Genomic DNA, 15740 nt, shown 5'->3' with positions numbered 1-15740 from the left:
CTTGATTGGTCCAACAGTAACCTAACCAAGATCATTTTGGTATCGAAAACCGGTGAAGGTATGTGTTGGCGCAATTGAGTAACTATTCAGACCCTAACCAGTCTGCTCCCTGTGCTGTTCCAGCGCCGGAGGGTCAGGTGCTGACCTCTGCCCACCTCATCTACATGGGCAGCCAGGTTGGTGAGGGCATGGCCTACCTGGAGGACAGACATATCGTGCACAGGGACCTGGCGGCCAGGAACATCCTGGTGGGAGATGACCTGGTCTGTAAGGTGGCTGACTTTGGCCTGGCACGCATCATTAAGGTAAGCATGGAATGGATGTGCCGTGAATGTGAAATGTATGGGGAAATGAAGAGCAAGAACAGCCAATAAGTAAAGTTTTTAAAAATGCTGTAGAGAAATATACTGTATGTTGGGCTGACCTATCTGGGTAAAGGAAACAATGTTCACTCTCAGATGAAGCAAGGAAAGGTCTTGCTTAAAAAGCCATTTTTATCTGGACATTTCCAAGGGAATATGAAAAAAATGATGTGTGTGTGTGTGTGTGTGTGTGTGTGTGTGTGTGTGTGTGTGTGTGTGTGTGTGTGTGTGTGTGTGTGTGTGTGTGTGTGTGTGTGTGTGTGTGTGTGTGTGTGTGTGTGTGTGTGTGTGTGTGTGTGTAGGACAGTGTGTACACTGCCAGTAGAACCACTAAGATCCCAGTGAGATGGACCGCCCCTGAGGCTGCTCTCTATCAGCGCTTCTCCGTCAAGTCTGACGTCTGGTCCTTCGGTGTGCTGCTCTACGAGATGATGTCACGAGGAAAGATGCCATACGACGGTGTGTCAAACCTTTTCAAGACTATATTCTCTGGTCTTGATTTTTTTTTTTACAATTATACACCACGTGATCACAAGAGGAACAGTCAATCCTCATGACAGTTCATCTATTACCTCTATATGTAAAAATGCTTTTCAATATTTCCCTCTGACGGATATTTCTCCCTCTGATTTAATATGTTTCTTCTCCCTCTTTCTTTCTTTCTTTCTCTCTCTTCTCACACACACACACACACACACACACACACACACACACACAGGGAAGAGCAATACGGAGGTGCTGGAGCTCCTGTCGACAGGCTACAGATTGCCCTCTCCCACTAGGTGTCCCCCCAACATCTATCGCATCATGTTGGAGTGCTGGAATGCCGAGGCCTCCAACCGGCCCTCCTTCCACGCCCTGCACAGCCAGCTTGACACCATCTACACCCGCATCTACTTCAAGACCATTGAGGTCTAGGGCTGAGGGAGGAGGCCAAGGTGTGACTGCACTGACATAGACACTACAAAGCAGAGGGAACTGCAAGACATTGTCTGAAATGGTGATGATCCCTTTTTTAACAGGCTTTAGTCTATTTTGCCAGTTCTCTTGGTTGTTTTTAAATCAAGGTTATGTGCAATATAAAGCTCTTCCTGGAGGAGGGCAGGAGAAGTGGGGCCACTGTTAGGGCCTCCGTGGGCTTATGCTACAGTATGCCAAACGGCCAGTCCTACAGAGAGTGCCTATACACTGACTATACAAAACATTAGGAACTCCAGCTCTTTCCATGCCATAGACTGACCAGGCGAAAGCTATGATCCCTGATATCACCTGTTAAAGCTACTTCAATCAGTGTAGATAAAGGGGAGGAGACAGTTTTAAGAATGATTTTTAAACCTTGATACAATTTAGACATGGATTGTGTATGTGTGATTAAGGCAGCCCTTCGGTCCTTTCTGATTTAGGGGGGTTGGGTTAAATGAGGAAAACACATTTAATTTGAATGCATTCATTTGTACAACTGACTAGGTATCCCCCTTTCCCAATCAGAGGATTAATGGGCAAGACAAAATATTTTAAGTGCCTTTGAACGGGTTAGGGTAGTAGGGGCCAGGTGCACTGGTTTGAGTGTGTCAAGAACTGCAAAGCTGCTGGATTTTTCACCCTCAACAGTTTCCTGGGTGTATCAAGAATGGTCCACCACCCAAAGCACATCCAGCCAACTCGACACAACAGCGGGAAGCATTGGAGTCAACATGGGGCAGCATCCCAGTGGAACGCTTTCTACACCTTGTTGTACATGCCCTGATGAATTGAGGCTGTTCCGAGGGGAGAAAGGGGGTGCGACTCAATATTAGGAAGATGTTCCTAATGTTTAGTACACTCTGTGTATGTTTACACTACACAGACATGGCTCATAGAGACTTTGCTCACACAGTACACAGTGATGGAGGACATGGCCATTGAGACTCGAGAGTGATGAGCCATAGAGGACATCATCTGGGATTTACTGCTCTACCAATGGAAGACAACTTTTTGAACTGTCAACGCATGATATTTAGAGATGTACTAATACAGTTTGGGAAATATGAGCCATAAATGTCCTTTATTCTTCCTTGATTTTAGTTTCTTCCATATTTTTTAGGTGTCCTCTTGACTACGCCATTGGGTATTTAACAAAAATTATAATAAAATATTTTTGGGGATAACTGTCCTGTTTTCATTGTGTGTGGCCAACCAATATATTTTTCAATCCTCCATATGATATGGGGAAAGCCACACTGACCTTAGCTGTCCATTACTGCTAATCATTTTGGTGAACTCATATGAATAGGCCTATGCAGTTAATCTTTTAGTGATAAGCTACTTGCTGAAACTGAAAACAGCTGTATAAACTAAACAAATTAACAGTTTACAATTTAGGCTATCTATACACGCTTTTATGAATATTTTGTTAAAATTCCCATAATTGAATTATATGCACAAATGTGGTTATTACATACTGTAGATAAGATTAATGATTTATACATACACTAGATGACTACCAGTGGGTGCTGTTTTGAAGCCACTGGGCTTTCATCTTGGCACTCCCCCACCATTGTAAAAACATTTTGGAACTATAGAAATACATGTAATATCTACATTTATCTTTTGCCACGTTTATTCTATTACAGACACCTTAAAGTATAAATATGCATAAATCTTTCTGCCATTTCCTGGTTGCTAAAATTGTAATAGTTTGCCTAATTTCAGTTTGCGACAAAACAAGCAATGTACAGTGTGGAGAATCATTGTATCTAAACCGCGGTGAAAAATCTTAAATCTTAAACATAAAAATGAATACATATTTTATTTCACCTTTATTTAACCAGGTAGGCTAGTTGAGAAAAAGTTCTGCGACCTGGCCAAGATAAAGCAAAGCAGTGCGACACAAACAACACATGGAATAAACAAACATACTGTCAATAACACAATAGAGAAAGTATATATACAATGTGTGCAAATGAGGTAAGATAAGGGAGGTAAAGGCAATAAATAGGCCATAGTGGTGAAATAATTACAATTTAGCAATTAAACACTGGAGTGATAGATGTGCAGAATATGAATGTGCAAGTAGAGATACTGGGGTGCAGAGGAGCAAAAATAAATAGCAGTATGGGGATGAGGTAGTTGGATGGGCTGTTTAGATGGGCTATGTACAGGTGCAGTGATCTGTGAGCAGCTCTGACAGCTGGTGCTTAAAGCTAGTGAGGGAGATATGAGTCTCCAGTTTCAGTGATTTTCGTAGTTCGTTCCAGTCATTGGCAGCAGAGAACTGGAAGGAGAGGCAGCCAAAGGAAGAATTGGTTTTGGGGGTGACCAGTGAAATATACCTTCTGGAGCACGTGCTATGGGTGGGTGCTGCTATGATGACCAGTGAGCTGAGATAAGGTGGGGCTTTACCTAGCAGAGACTTTTAGATGACCTGGAGCCAGTGGTTTTGGCGACGAATATGAAGCGAGGGCCAGCCAACGGGAGCATACAAGTCGCAGTGGTGGGTAGTATGTGGGGCTTTGGTGACAAAACGTATGGCACTGTGATAGACAGCATCCAATTTGCTGAGTAGAGTGTTAAAGGCTATAGTCAGTTTTACGAGGGTATGTTTGGCAGCATGAGTGAAGGATGCTTTGTTGCGAAATAGGAAGCTGATTCTAGATGTAATTTTGGACTGGAGATGCATAATGTCTGGGGGTAGAAAAAAAATATATATATATAAAGTATCCTTAAAGTATCCTTTTTTGACAGTTCTGTCCACACTGCAAAAAAAATGACAAAGTAATTTTGTCCTTGAAACATTTAATTGAGCACCACAGTGAAAATGTCATAATACTCTTAAAACCTAGTGGTCAAACACGGAAATGCTTCCAATCATTTGTCCACTATTCATTTTTCCCATAGGGGATTTTAGAAACACTTCAAATGAAGTATGTGTTTGGTGTAGACTTACCATGGCATGAAGTTTGGATAACTGTGTAATTCTCTCTCGGACAAGGTGAGTTTAATCAATATAAAGTGTTGGACTTCTTCTGTCCCCTTTCTCTCTGTCTTAGTTAGCCACTGACAACACTTTAGCTAGCTCATTAGCAGAGCACTAGATCAAATATATATATAGGTTTTACTTAGCCTAGATAATTGTTTGTACAGTATGTCCACTTTGATGTCTATTTCAGACCTTATGGCATTTTTCAAGGATGAGCACTAAAAGAGGAGAATGCCACTATGTCTGGTCATGTGGAGAAGACCACTAGAAGTATGGCCATGTGGAGAAGACCACTAGAAGTATGGCCATGTGGAGAAGACCACTAGAAGTCTGGCCATGTGGAGAAGACCACTAGAAGTCTGGTCATGTGGAGAAGTGCAGCTTATAGTGAGGGGCAATTTCCTGGTTGGTCAGGGCCAGCATTAGGGATAATCCTGTGTTGGTGTGTACATTCTCACTCAAAATCAACATTTATTTGGCATATTCACAAGATATAGTGGGGTGTATAAGGGAATATGACATTGCATTGTACTGTGTACTATTTAAGTAACTAATTGTTTTATGCTTTCCCACAGTGCCAACAACCCCCACAGAGACCTTGTGTCCCACTACCAACCAAGCAAGAGTTTTTCCAGGAACATCCGTGCAAAGGGCTTGGTAGGAAACTTTGTTCATACAGAATGGCAGACATTACGCTCGTTACAAGTATTTTGAGTATACTTGAGAAATGAATATACAATTACATTGAGTTAGAATATTTACCTCCCTCCTCACTCAGGTGAGACCATGGCCCGTGTGTTACCAAGCATCAATCCATTGATGGTTAAATTAATAAATGGTGTGTACATTCTCACTATAATTGACCCATATTCCATCAATATTATGTTATCAAAAATCAAAATCTATGTTTATTTGGCAAATGCACAGGATACAGTGGTGTGTGTATACTGGAATATGACATCACATTGTTCCGTGTACTACGGAAGTAACTATTTGTTTTATGTTTTCACACAGTGCCAACAACCCCCAAAGACTCAGACTCGTCCCTCCTGTCCCACTACCAACCAAGCAAGAGTTTCTCCAGGAACACCAGTGCAAAGGACTTGGTAGGAAACATTTCTTCATACAGAATGGCAGATATGCTCGTTACAAGTATTTGACCTTTTCCTGATGAAACTTGAGAAATTAATACAACAGTTCATTGACATTTGCGAAAATAAGTGAGTTCAATACATTTCAGTGATATGATTCTTTTTTTCTCCCAACAGCTTCCAAACCACTGTAAAATATATTTTCCTTAACTAAACATATTGTATTTTCAGCTGTCTGAAGCTGGTGTACAAAACCCCAAAGGTAAAAGAAGCAAAAACGAAACTTAACAGGAAGCATGTTGCAGCTTTAACCGAGGCAGTGTTGTTCAGTACTATTTGGTGACCGATTCGGCCATAACTAGCTAGTACCACCACAAGCTAAGTTTAGCTAGCTAGTTGTGTTAGCAAGCTAGCTGACTAGCCTCAGTGCCTCTCATTAGGTGCAAAACTGTAGAAATGTTTTGACAATAAAGTCAGAGAGTGAAGGAAAGACTTTGGCTTAATGACTCGTATTCGTCTTCGAGTAACTATATCTGTATGTTGTAGCTAACTAGCTAACATGTCTGTGAGATGTCGCATATTCTACACTATGCCACTACAGTAGGAATACAGAGAACACCACTTGTGGCAAAGGTTTTCCTAAGAATGCTGAGCTGAAGGAAAAAAAATCACTATGTGGATGGTACATTTCTTCTGGGATGGAGTGAGAACATTCTATAACTGTCTGTGCCATGCTGAGAGAGAGAGACAGGGACAGCCCTCCCTCGGCCTTAACATCAGCACCACAGGTAACTTCCACAAAGTTGTGAACGATCTGAGAGACGATGCCTTCTATGACATCAAAAGGAACATAAAATTCGACATACCAATTATGTCGAATCAGTTATAGAAACCATTGACCTTAATGGTTGTGAGGTATGGTGTCCGCTCACCAACCAAGAATTGGGAAAAACAAAATGGGAAAAATACCAAATTGAGACTCTGCATGCAGAATTCTGCAAGAATATTCTCGGTGTAAAACGCCAAATAATGCAGGCAGAGCAGAATTAGGCCGATACCGGCTAATTATCAAAATCCAGAATAGAGCAGTTACATTCTACAAGCACCTAAAAGGAAGCGATTCCAAAACCTTCCATAACAAAGCCATCACCTACAGAGAGATGAACCTGGAGAAGAGTTCCCTAAGCAAGCTTGTCCTGGGGCTCTGTTCACAAACAAACCCCACAGAGCCCCAGGACAGCAACACAATAAGACCCAACCAAATCATGAGAAAAAGTAAAGATAATTACTTGACACATTGGAAAGAATTAACAAAAAAACAGTAAACTAGAAAGCTATTTGGCCCTAAACATAAGGGTACACAGTGGCAGAATACCTGACCACTGTGACTGACCCAAACTTAAGGAAAGCTTTGACCATGTACATACTCAGTCAGGATAGCCTTGCTATTGAGAAAGGCCGCCGTAGGCAGACCTGGCTCAAGATAAGACAGGACATGTGCACACTGCCCACAAAATGAGGTGGAAAGAGCTGCACTTCCTAACCTCCTGACTAATGTATGACCATATTAGAGACACATATTTTCCTCAGATTACACAGACCCACAAATAATTTGAAAATAATCCTAATTTTGATCAACTCCCATTATCTATTAGGTGAAATCACAGCAGCAAGATTTGAGACCTGCTGCCACAAGAAAAGGGCAACCAGTGAACAAACACCATTGTATATACAACCCATATGTAGTGGTTGTATGTTCCTTTTTTACTTGAACTATTTGCACATTGTTACAACGTAGTATATAGGCATAATACGACATTTGAAATGTCTTTATTATTTTGGAACTTTTGTGAGTGTAATGTCTACTGTTCATTTATTGTTTATTTCACTTTTGTTTATCTATTTCACTTGCTTTGGCAATGTAAACATATGTTGCCCGTGCCATTAAAGCCCCTTGAATTGAATTGAGAGAGAGCATCTAAGGATGGGAGAGCCATCACTTCTGACAGATCTCCTTGCTGAGGGTGTCATTAAACATCATGCAGCCATTGCTTTTCCTTTACTTTTTCCTTAACCTTTTTAAATATTGGAAGTTAGTAATTCCACTAAAACTGTTTGGCTAGCTAGCTGACGAACAAAGTCTGCAGATACATCTTCAAATTCATTGTTGTAAACTATTGTATCATATTTGATGGGTTACTGACCTGTCCGTCCTCAGGCTCGATCTGCTGTCATCTCTACAACTGGACGGTCACCCTCGCATCGCACTGGAACAGGATGTCCATGCACCGGATGGCCTGAGGGATGCACTCCTGTTGGACTGGAAAACAAAGAGGCATTTGGTCCGTGGTTGTTTTTTTCCAATGCATTGTAACCATCTTTATCTGTACAGGAAATGCATTGTTTATCATAACACAAACACACCTTGGACAATGAGACAAGTGGTCCCTCAACACCCAATCCTCGTGCCTCATTGTTTGTTCTTGTTTTCCCAATCAACAGCTACGAGTGGGTCTTGGAGGTTTACAAGTCTGCACCAGCACATTACTATAACAACGCAGATAAGGTGGGTTGAATCTCAGGATTTTGAAATCTTTTCGTCGAGCATTTGCCATCTCAACATGGATCCTGTTTCTCTATATGTCTTTTGTGAGATGTATCTCACTCTCTGTTAACCTGCCCGGGGTTCAGAAATGGAGGAATGTTCACAGTGACTCCTGCAGGCATTAAGCTCTGGATCAAGAAACCTTTGTATGCCAAAATCATGTCTCCAGATGTGAAGATCTTCTCAAACCCTGACTTCTAGACAATGGCTTTGTCCGACACTGGTCCTGAATACAGATCGCTGCAGTATGTTATCACCGAATTAGGTGCAACTCCCAGGAGTAGCTTGAAGGAGCGCATTGAACGGTACACAGAGTAGGTTTGCATCTGCAAGTCCATCTGACCTGGAGTAGCAACTTCTATGTCAGTACAGTCAATGACCATCCTCCAGTTTTTGCTGGACCTCTGAAAAGAAGCAGACAAGTACGTTTGGTTCTTCTCCTGACTTTTAACAGTCGTCATGATGCTAATGAAAAAAAGATTGTGGATCACGTGAATAAAAGTGATGGTGACATTGCTGACTGCTTGCACTACAACAGAATAGTTGAGCCAGGTACAAGTTGGTGTAACTGTGACCCAACTTCATAAACTCCATGAACACTTAATCCTCAAATGTCAGCACCTCAACCCTCCACTTGGCAAAGTATACGGCACAGTCCTTGTAACGTTCCAAGTAGTCAACAACAATGTTGAACATGTCTTTGACTGGAAGTCCTGTTTCCATCCTAAGTACTTTATTAGACAGCTGTGATGCTGAATACCTGTTGCGGGTATACAGCTGATTTTCCTGTAGAACCTTCAACTGCACCAATGTTTCCTCACGATTACACCTCAGTGAAAACATTCTGCAACTGTGCAGACAGCAGCCTCCTACATTCTTCAGCGGCCAAGAGACCTGGAACTTCATCGTCTGCCATGGTGGATGTGTCTGGATCGTCCTCTTCTGCCATGGTGGATGAGATACCGTTTCTGGTAAATACAGGGCTATCTCTCTTTCCCAACAGAAAATGTCAGCACCAGACCTAAGAGCGGCCAAGAGACCTGGAACTTCATTGTCTGATATGGGTAACATTCGGGTCCTAAATCTGTGGAATGCGATGATATCATTTCTTCAAACAATCAGTCTTTATTTGATTTAGTACCCCATTGATTCTGAGTTGGGGCTTGTCTTATTGAGTGTGGCTGAGGTGCACCCGTGACTGGCTCTAGTTAACGTTAAACCAGATTGCACAGCGGAGAAGGTACGGTGGGATTTGGTCAGTGACCTGTTTGTTGACTTGGCTTTAGATAGGCAGGGCAGGATGGATATAGGTCTGTAACAGTTTGGGTCCAGGGTGTCTCCCCATTGAAGAGCGGGATGACTGCGGCAGCTTTCCAATCCTTGGGGATCTCAGACGATATGAAAGAGAGGTTGAACAGGCTGGTAATAGGGGTTGCGACAATGGCGGATAGTTTCAGAAATAGAGGGTCCAGATTGTCAAGCCCAGCTGATTTATACGGGTCCAGGTTTTGCAGCTCTTTCAGAAAATCTGCTATCTGGATTTGGGTAAAGGAGAACCTGGAGAGGCTTGGGCGAGGAGCTGCGGGGGGTGGAGCTGTTGGCCGAGGTTGGAGTAGCCAGGCGGAAGGCATGGCCAGCCGTTGAGAAATGCTTGTTGAAGTTTTCGATAATCATGGATTTATCGGTGGTGACCGTGTTACCTAGCCTCAGTGCAGTGGGCAGCTGGGAGGAGGTGCTCTTGTTCTCCATGGACTTCACAGTGTCCCAGAACTTTTTGGAGTTGGAGGTACAGGATGCAAACTTCTGCCTGAAGAAGCTGGCCTTAGCTTTCCTGACTGACTGCGTGTATTGGTTCCTGACTTCCCTGAACAGTTGCATATCGCGGGGACTATTCGATGCTTTTGCAGTCCGCCACAGGATGTTTTTGTGCTGGTCGAGGGCAGTCAGGTCTGGAGTGAACCAAGGGCTGTATCTGTTCTTAGTTCTGCATTTTTTGAACAGAGCATGCTTATCTAAAATGGTGAGGAAGTTACTTTTAAAGAATGACCAGGCATCCTCAACTGACGGGATGAGGTCAATGTCCTTCCAGGATACCCGGGCCAGGTCGATTAGAAAGGCCTGCTCACAGAAGTGTTTTAGGGAGCGTTTGACAGTGATGAGGGGTGGTCGTTTGACTGCGGCTCCGTAGTGGATACAGGCAATGAGGCAGTGATCGCTGAGATCCTGGTTGAAGACAGCGGAGGTGTATTTGGAGGGCCAGTTGGTCAGGATGACGTCTATGAGGGTGCCCTTGCTTACAGAGTTGGGGTTGTACCTGGTGGGTTCCTTGATGATTTGTGTGAGATTGAGGGCATCTAGCTTAGATTGTAGGACTGCCGGGGTGTTAAGCGTATCCCAGTTTAGGTCACCTAACAGAACAAACTCTGAAGCTCGATGGGGGGCGATCAATTCAGGGCACAGCTGGGAGTTTAGGGGGGTCGATAAGCAGGCGGCAACAGTGAGAGACTTATTTCTGGAGAGAGTAATTTTCAAAATTAGTAGTTTGAACTGTTTGGGTATGGACCTGGAAAGTATTACATTACTTTGCAGGCTATCTCTGCAGTAGACTGCAACTCCTCCCCCTTTAGCAGTTCTATCTTGATGTGTGCATACATTCTACGAAGATGTTATGGCGTTGCGCCATGCTCTATGGAAATCTCTGAAAGATGTTTGAATTTTTGGTGGCCTTCCTGAGCCAGGATTCAGACACGGCAAGGACATCAGGGTTAGCAGAGTGTGCTAAAGCAGTGAGTAAAACAAACTTAGGGAGGAGGCTTCTGATGTTGACATGCATGAAACCAAGGCTTTTTCGATCACAGAAGTCAACAAATGAGGGTGCCTGGGGACATGCAGGGCCTGGGTTTACCTCCACATCACCCGCGGAACAGAGAAGGAGTAGTATGAGGGTGCGGCTAAAGGCTATCAAAACTGGTCGCCTAGAGCGTTGGGGACAGAGAATAAGAGGAGCAGGTTTCTGGGCATGGTAGAATATATTCAGGGCATAATGCGCAGACAGGGGTATGGTGGGGTGCGGGTACAGCGGAGGTAAGCCCAGGCACTGGGTGATGATGAGAGAGGTTGTATCTCTGGACATGCTGATTGTAATGGGTGAGGTCACCGCATGTGTGGGAGGTGGGACAAAGGAGGTATCAGGGGTATAAAGAGTGGAACTAGGGGCTCCATTGTGAACTAAAACAATGATAACTAACCTGAGCAACAGTATACAAGGCATATTGACATTTGAGAGAGACATACAGCGAGGCATACAGTAATCACAGGTGTTGAATTGGGAAAGCTAGCTAAAACAGTAGGTGAGACAACAACAGCTAATCAGCTAGCACAACAACAGCAGGTAAAATGGCGTTGACTAGGCAACGGGCCGACAGATAAAACAAACAAGCAGAATGGAGTACCGTGATTAATGGACAGTCCAGCGTGCATCAGCTATGTAGCCAAGTGATCAGTGTCCAGGGGGCAGCGGTGGATGGGGCAGGGAAGCTGGACTGGCGAGTGTTATCCAGGTTAAAAAACTAACAATGACTAAATAGCTTGTAGCTAGTTAGCTGGTTAGCTTCTGGAGGTTCTTGAGTGTGTTCTAAAAATTAAAAATAATAGTGATTCCGTATCACATTGGGTGAGGCAGGTTTCCGGAAGGTATAAACAAATTAAAAATCGGAAAGAGATAGAAAGTACATATGGGTCCAGTGAGTGTTTGGGACGCGGCGATGCAGACGGTTAGCAGGCCTGTGCTAACAAGCTAACAGTTAGCAGGCCGGGGTAAACAAGGTAGCAGTTAGTTAGCGGACCAGGGCTAAACAAGCTAGCAGTTAGCAGGCCGAATTAGCAAGCAAGGAGATAGCAAGGGCTAGAGAGTTAGCCTTTGGGGGACGTCGCGATGGGGTGAATCTGTTTATTCCTCTTCATGCGGTGTCATCGATAGACCGGTCGTGGGCCCGGGTATTGTAGCCCAGGAGTATGCTACAGTGGTAAGCACAGGTGCTCTGGCCGGGCTAGCTTCAAGCTAAGTGGGTGGAAATGCTAGCCAGGAGTAATCATCCGGGGTTGCGGTTTAGCTAGATAGCTAGTTGTGAAGATCCAGCTGAAAAATGTTCCGTTTGCGGTGGGAATCCGGGGATAAAAAATAAATAGGTCCGTTATGCTCTGGTTAGCGTTGCGTTGTTCGAACTGGCGAGAGCTTTCCGAGCTAAAGGTTAGCTGATGACCGGTTAGCTGAAGACCGCTAGCATAGCTGGTGGTTAGCTGGCTAGCTTCAGTTGAGGGGTTCCGGTTCCGAAGTAAATATAAATACTTTAGGAAAAAGTAGCTACATTGGGTGAGGCGGGTTGCAGGAGAGTATTTGGAAGCTTAGGTTTAGCTAAATGTTTTTAAAGATATGCGAAGAAAAGTATGTAAAAACGAAAAAGAAACGATATATACAAGGGACACGATACGACAGGACGACTTACTGCTACACCATCTTGGACGTTAGCTTATCTTTTGTGTAAGACATTTCCCCAGATCCCACATGCTAGTAAGTCTGCCAGGGCAGGGATATTTCATGTTCGCTAGATAGCGCTAATCGCTAACATTAGGCACATTCGCTAGCATTTCACCGTCTGTTGAGAAAGTCTGACAACACGGTGATGATACGGTGCAACGTATGTAGCTAATGTAGCTAACTAGCCAACCAAGGTGGCTAACTAACTAACACCAGGTCATATTTAGCTAGTTTTCTAGTTAATATTAGCTCACCGTTCATGTAGTCAGACTTTTCTATGTGGCGAAAATGCTAGCTAACTAACTATCCTTTCCCTAGTGTTGGGCTTGCATTAGCTAGCAAGTCTGACTACACGAACGGCAAGTTAACTAATCAAAACAAATGTATTCATAAAGCCCTTCTTACATCAGCTGATGTCACAAAGTGCTGTACAGAAACCCAACCTAAAACCCCAAACAGCAAACAATGCCAGATGTAGAAGCACTAGCTAGCTAACTACATAATACCTGCCCTGGGCAAGTGTTAGCTAGCATCTCACCATGTGGAAAAATATGACTACATGAACCCTGAGCTAACGTTAACTAGCTGGCTAGTGCACAAAGGATTTGCCAATAATAAAAAGGTAACAACTGTCATTATGCTAGTCTACGCTGGTTTCCTTTTATTTGTAAGGAAGGTAATGTGCGGTGTCGTGGAAATATTGAATCAAATATTTCTCAGATGCCGGTGCTTGTGAATTCAAATAGACTTTATTACAAAAAGTAACAAAGCCAAGCAATTCCATGGAAGAACTGACTCTCCATTCTCATTATGTTGCTTTTATACAGTCTTACCCTTACATAACATTGTCACCCCCCTTTCATGTAAATTATTGATACCTTCTAGCCTTGGCCACCCTAATCTTGCTGCCTTTCCTATTAGGGCATAGATTCTATTGGTGGCGTTACACACAGACATGCACACATACTGCAGGTCTAATGGTGCCTATAACTGATTAGTTAATGTCCCTGTCCAAAGGTCTTCACAAGTTCAGGCCAATGTTGCCTTCACAAGATCAGAAATGGCCCAGACCAGTCACGTCTTGTTGGTCTACCTTGTCTCATCCACACGGATTCTGCTTATGTTTTGTTCTTTACATGTCTAATATTTAAACTTATATCAATTCTAAGTTCTACTTCAAAGAGAACAGTATAGGTATTGAAAATCACCAGATGACTGGAAATTCTCTGACAGCGGCAAGTAACTACAGTTGGTGGTTACCAAGCTAATTTTCATAAGCACCTAGCTAGCTAACCACGGATATTTTACCTACCCAAAATAGCTTGTTAGCAGCTCGAAAAAAGATCTTTTTACACGGCTCCAGCGACGGAAAATTATAAAATGCATGTGTGCTTATTAGAATAGTGGGTACAATCCGGTACATAGCACTGAAACATACTTGCTTCTGATCGACGGAGATGCCTAAGGTTAACGAGTTAGCTACAAAGGCTAAGATAGGTCATTTGAAAAATGCTAAACAATACAAACGAGAAATACACAATATAAATTATTTAAACGAGAAACTACAAAAACGCTATAATAACTAATAGTTATTCTACTTAATAGGTTATTTTCTACTTGTCGATGAGAGTTTGCATGGAGATGGGGACTTTTTTCCTACCCTGCAACACTGCCTTGAGTTATGATGTCAAAGCTTGCTGAGGATGTGTAGTTCTATGATAGCCACATTAGCGGCTAATTATCATTTCATTTCGGGGGTAAATACAGGCAAATATGTTGATAAAAGTGAGAGATGTACACTGTTATCAAAACATCACGCCAGGGTAAAGCCTACATGAAAGACAGACCTTATTTGAAGTGGTTTTAAAATACCCTATGGGAAAAATGAATGGTGGAAAAACGATTGGAAACATTTCCGTGTTTGACTGCTAGCCTAGGTTTTATGTGTATACTGAAATACTGTAGAATTCCATTCATTCTTATGGAGGACTGCACTTTCTGGGAAGTGCCAATATGGCCGACTGGTGGCTTCGGAGCCTCTCACTTACCAATACATCAGCAATCCAGGGTGTATCAGGGGAGATTGTAGAAGAGAGTGCGGGGCGAAGGGGCGGAGAGGGTGTTTTCGTTTGGCTGTAACATGATTACCAGTAACGGGAACACAGCTATGGGACAGTAGACATATCGTTGATTTCATGCATTTCGGCGGTAACGCTATCTGGTTCAGTGCTAGGACGACTATCAAAAAAGGATGGGTGGCGCAGAACAAATGAATGAAGGCGAATGATTTTGGAAAAACTAGCAGCAGCAATTGACAGAGAAGTTGCGCAGGCTACATAGCCTAGGGCTATCAGAATAGCCTAGTAAACCGTTTTACATGGAGATGCATTCACATCAACAGCATCATGAATAAGGTGACATATGGCGTTTATGTTTGTGTCGTGTCTACGTTCCTACTTTGTCTAAGTTAACACAGTGACACGGCGTTCACAGCAAGATTTGTAGACGCATAAAATAATTTCAAAGAATCACTTCATCGCGGACCTCAGCTTGGAGGATTGGCCTATTTTTACGGTAGGGCGGGGGTGAAAAATCCTGTAGTACGCTAGTTGAAGTTGACCCCTCAGAATACCGGGAACATTTTCAGTGGAATGTATTGCTCATTTAACTCAAATAAAATGATGAATTCCATGGTCTTTGCTGAGGCTTTGCCATCTTCGGGTGCCTCTGCGTTCCCAGTAGGAGCGCCAGCCTCTGGTGCTAGGGTGTCTAGTGCCCTACGGAACGATTTGGGTTCCAACATTCATGCCTTGAAAACCCTTAACCTGCGATTTCGATGTTTTCTAGCTAAAGTTCATGAATTGGAGCGTAGAAACAAGTTGTTAGAAAATCAACTACAGCAAGCTGTAGAGCAATCCCGCTACAGAGCCTACTTTAGCCGAGAACAAGCCACCCAAACGGGCTATTTGGACTTTTTTCTGGCTCGGCCACGGGTACCCGGTACGATATGGAGCTTTACCCACACAAGGAGGTTTGGGGACCGAATCGAGACTATCCACAGCCCCGGGGTGTCATGGATGCAGCCGGATGGTGTTGGAATTCAAGTCGACACCGTCACCCCTGAACTGCGAGCCCTTTACAATGTGTTGGCTAAAGTCAAAAGAGATAGAGATGAGTACAGAAAAAA

General features: G+C 43.3%; 2 protein-coding genes and 1 long non-coding RNA gene across 5 annotated transcripts in view; 2 read left to right on the top strand and 1 right to left on the bottom strand.

Annotated features, from left to right (window-relative positions):
- LOC118361296 (tyrosine-protein kinase Srms) overlaps positions 1 to 2509 on the top strand; it is a 19467-nt gene extending 16958 nt beyond the window's left edge. The window contains exons 6-8 of the mRNA XM_035741125.2: positions 124 to 305; positions 665 to 821; positions 1081 to 2509. Of these exons, the coding sequence (XP_035597018.1) occupies positions 124 to 305; positions 665 to 821; positions 1081 to 1280 (539 nt within the window). The 3' untranslated portion in view covers positions 1281 to 2509. The remainder of the gene's footprint in view (positions 1 to 123; positions 306 to 664; positions 822 to 1080) is intronic.
- Positions 1 to 14743, bottom strand: part of LOC118361297 (uncharacterized) — a 15603-nt gene extending 860 nt beyond the window's left edge. The window contains exons 1-2 of the long non-coding RNA XR_004820971.2: positions 14602 to 14743; positions 7616 to 7731 (exon numbers count right to left, since the gene is read on the bottom strand). This is a non-coding gene — a long non-coding RNA (uncharacterized LOC118361297). The remainder of the gene's footprint in view (positions 1 to 7615; positions 7732 to 14601) is intronic.
- LOC118361293 (intermediate filament family orphan 2-like) overlaps positions 14673 to 15740 on the top strand; it is a 35575-nt gene continuing 34507 nt past the window's right edge. Inside the window, exon 1 of one of the 3 annotated variants that reach the window (XM_052482978.1) lies at positions 14673 to 15740. In XM_052482978.1, the coding sequence (XP_052338938.1) occupies positions 15205 to 15740 (536 nt within the window). In that variant the 5' untranslated portion in view covers positions 14673 to 15204. The other 2 variants (XM_035741118.2, XM_035741121.2) reach the window with 2 other exon arrangements.

Source organism: Oncorhynchus keta, chromosome 28, assembly GCF_023373465.1.
Source record: "Oncorhynchus keta strain PuntledgeMale-10-30-2019 chromosome 28, Oket_V2, whole genome shotgun sequence".
Taxonomy (NCBI): domain Eukaryota; kingdom Metazoa; phylum Chordata; class Actinopteri; order Salmoniformes; family Salmonidae; genus Oncorhynchus; species Oncorhynchus keta.
Note: the sequence above shows the minus strand (reverse complement) of the source record. Positions and strands in the feature narration are given on the sequence as shown.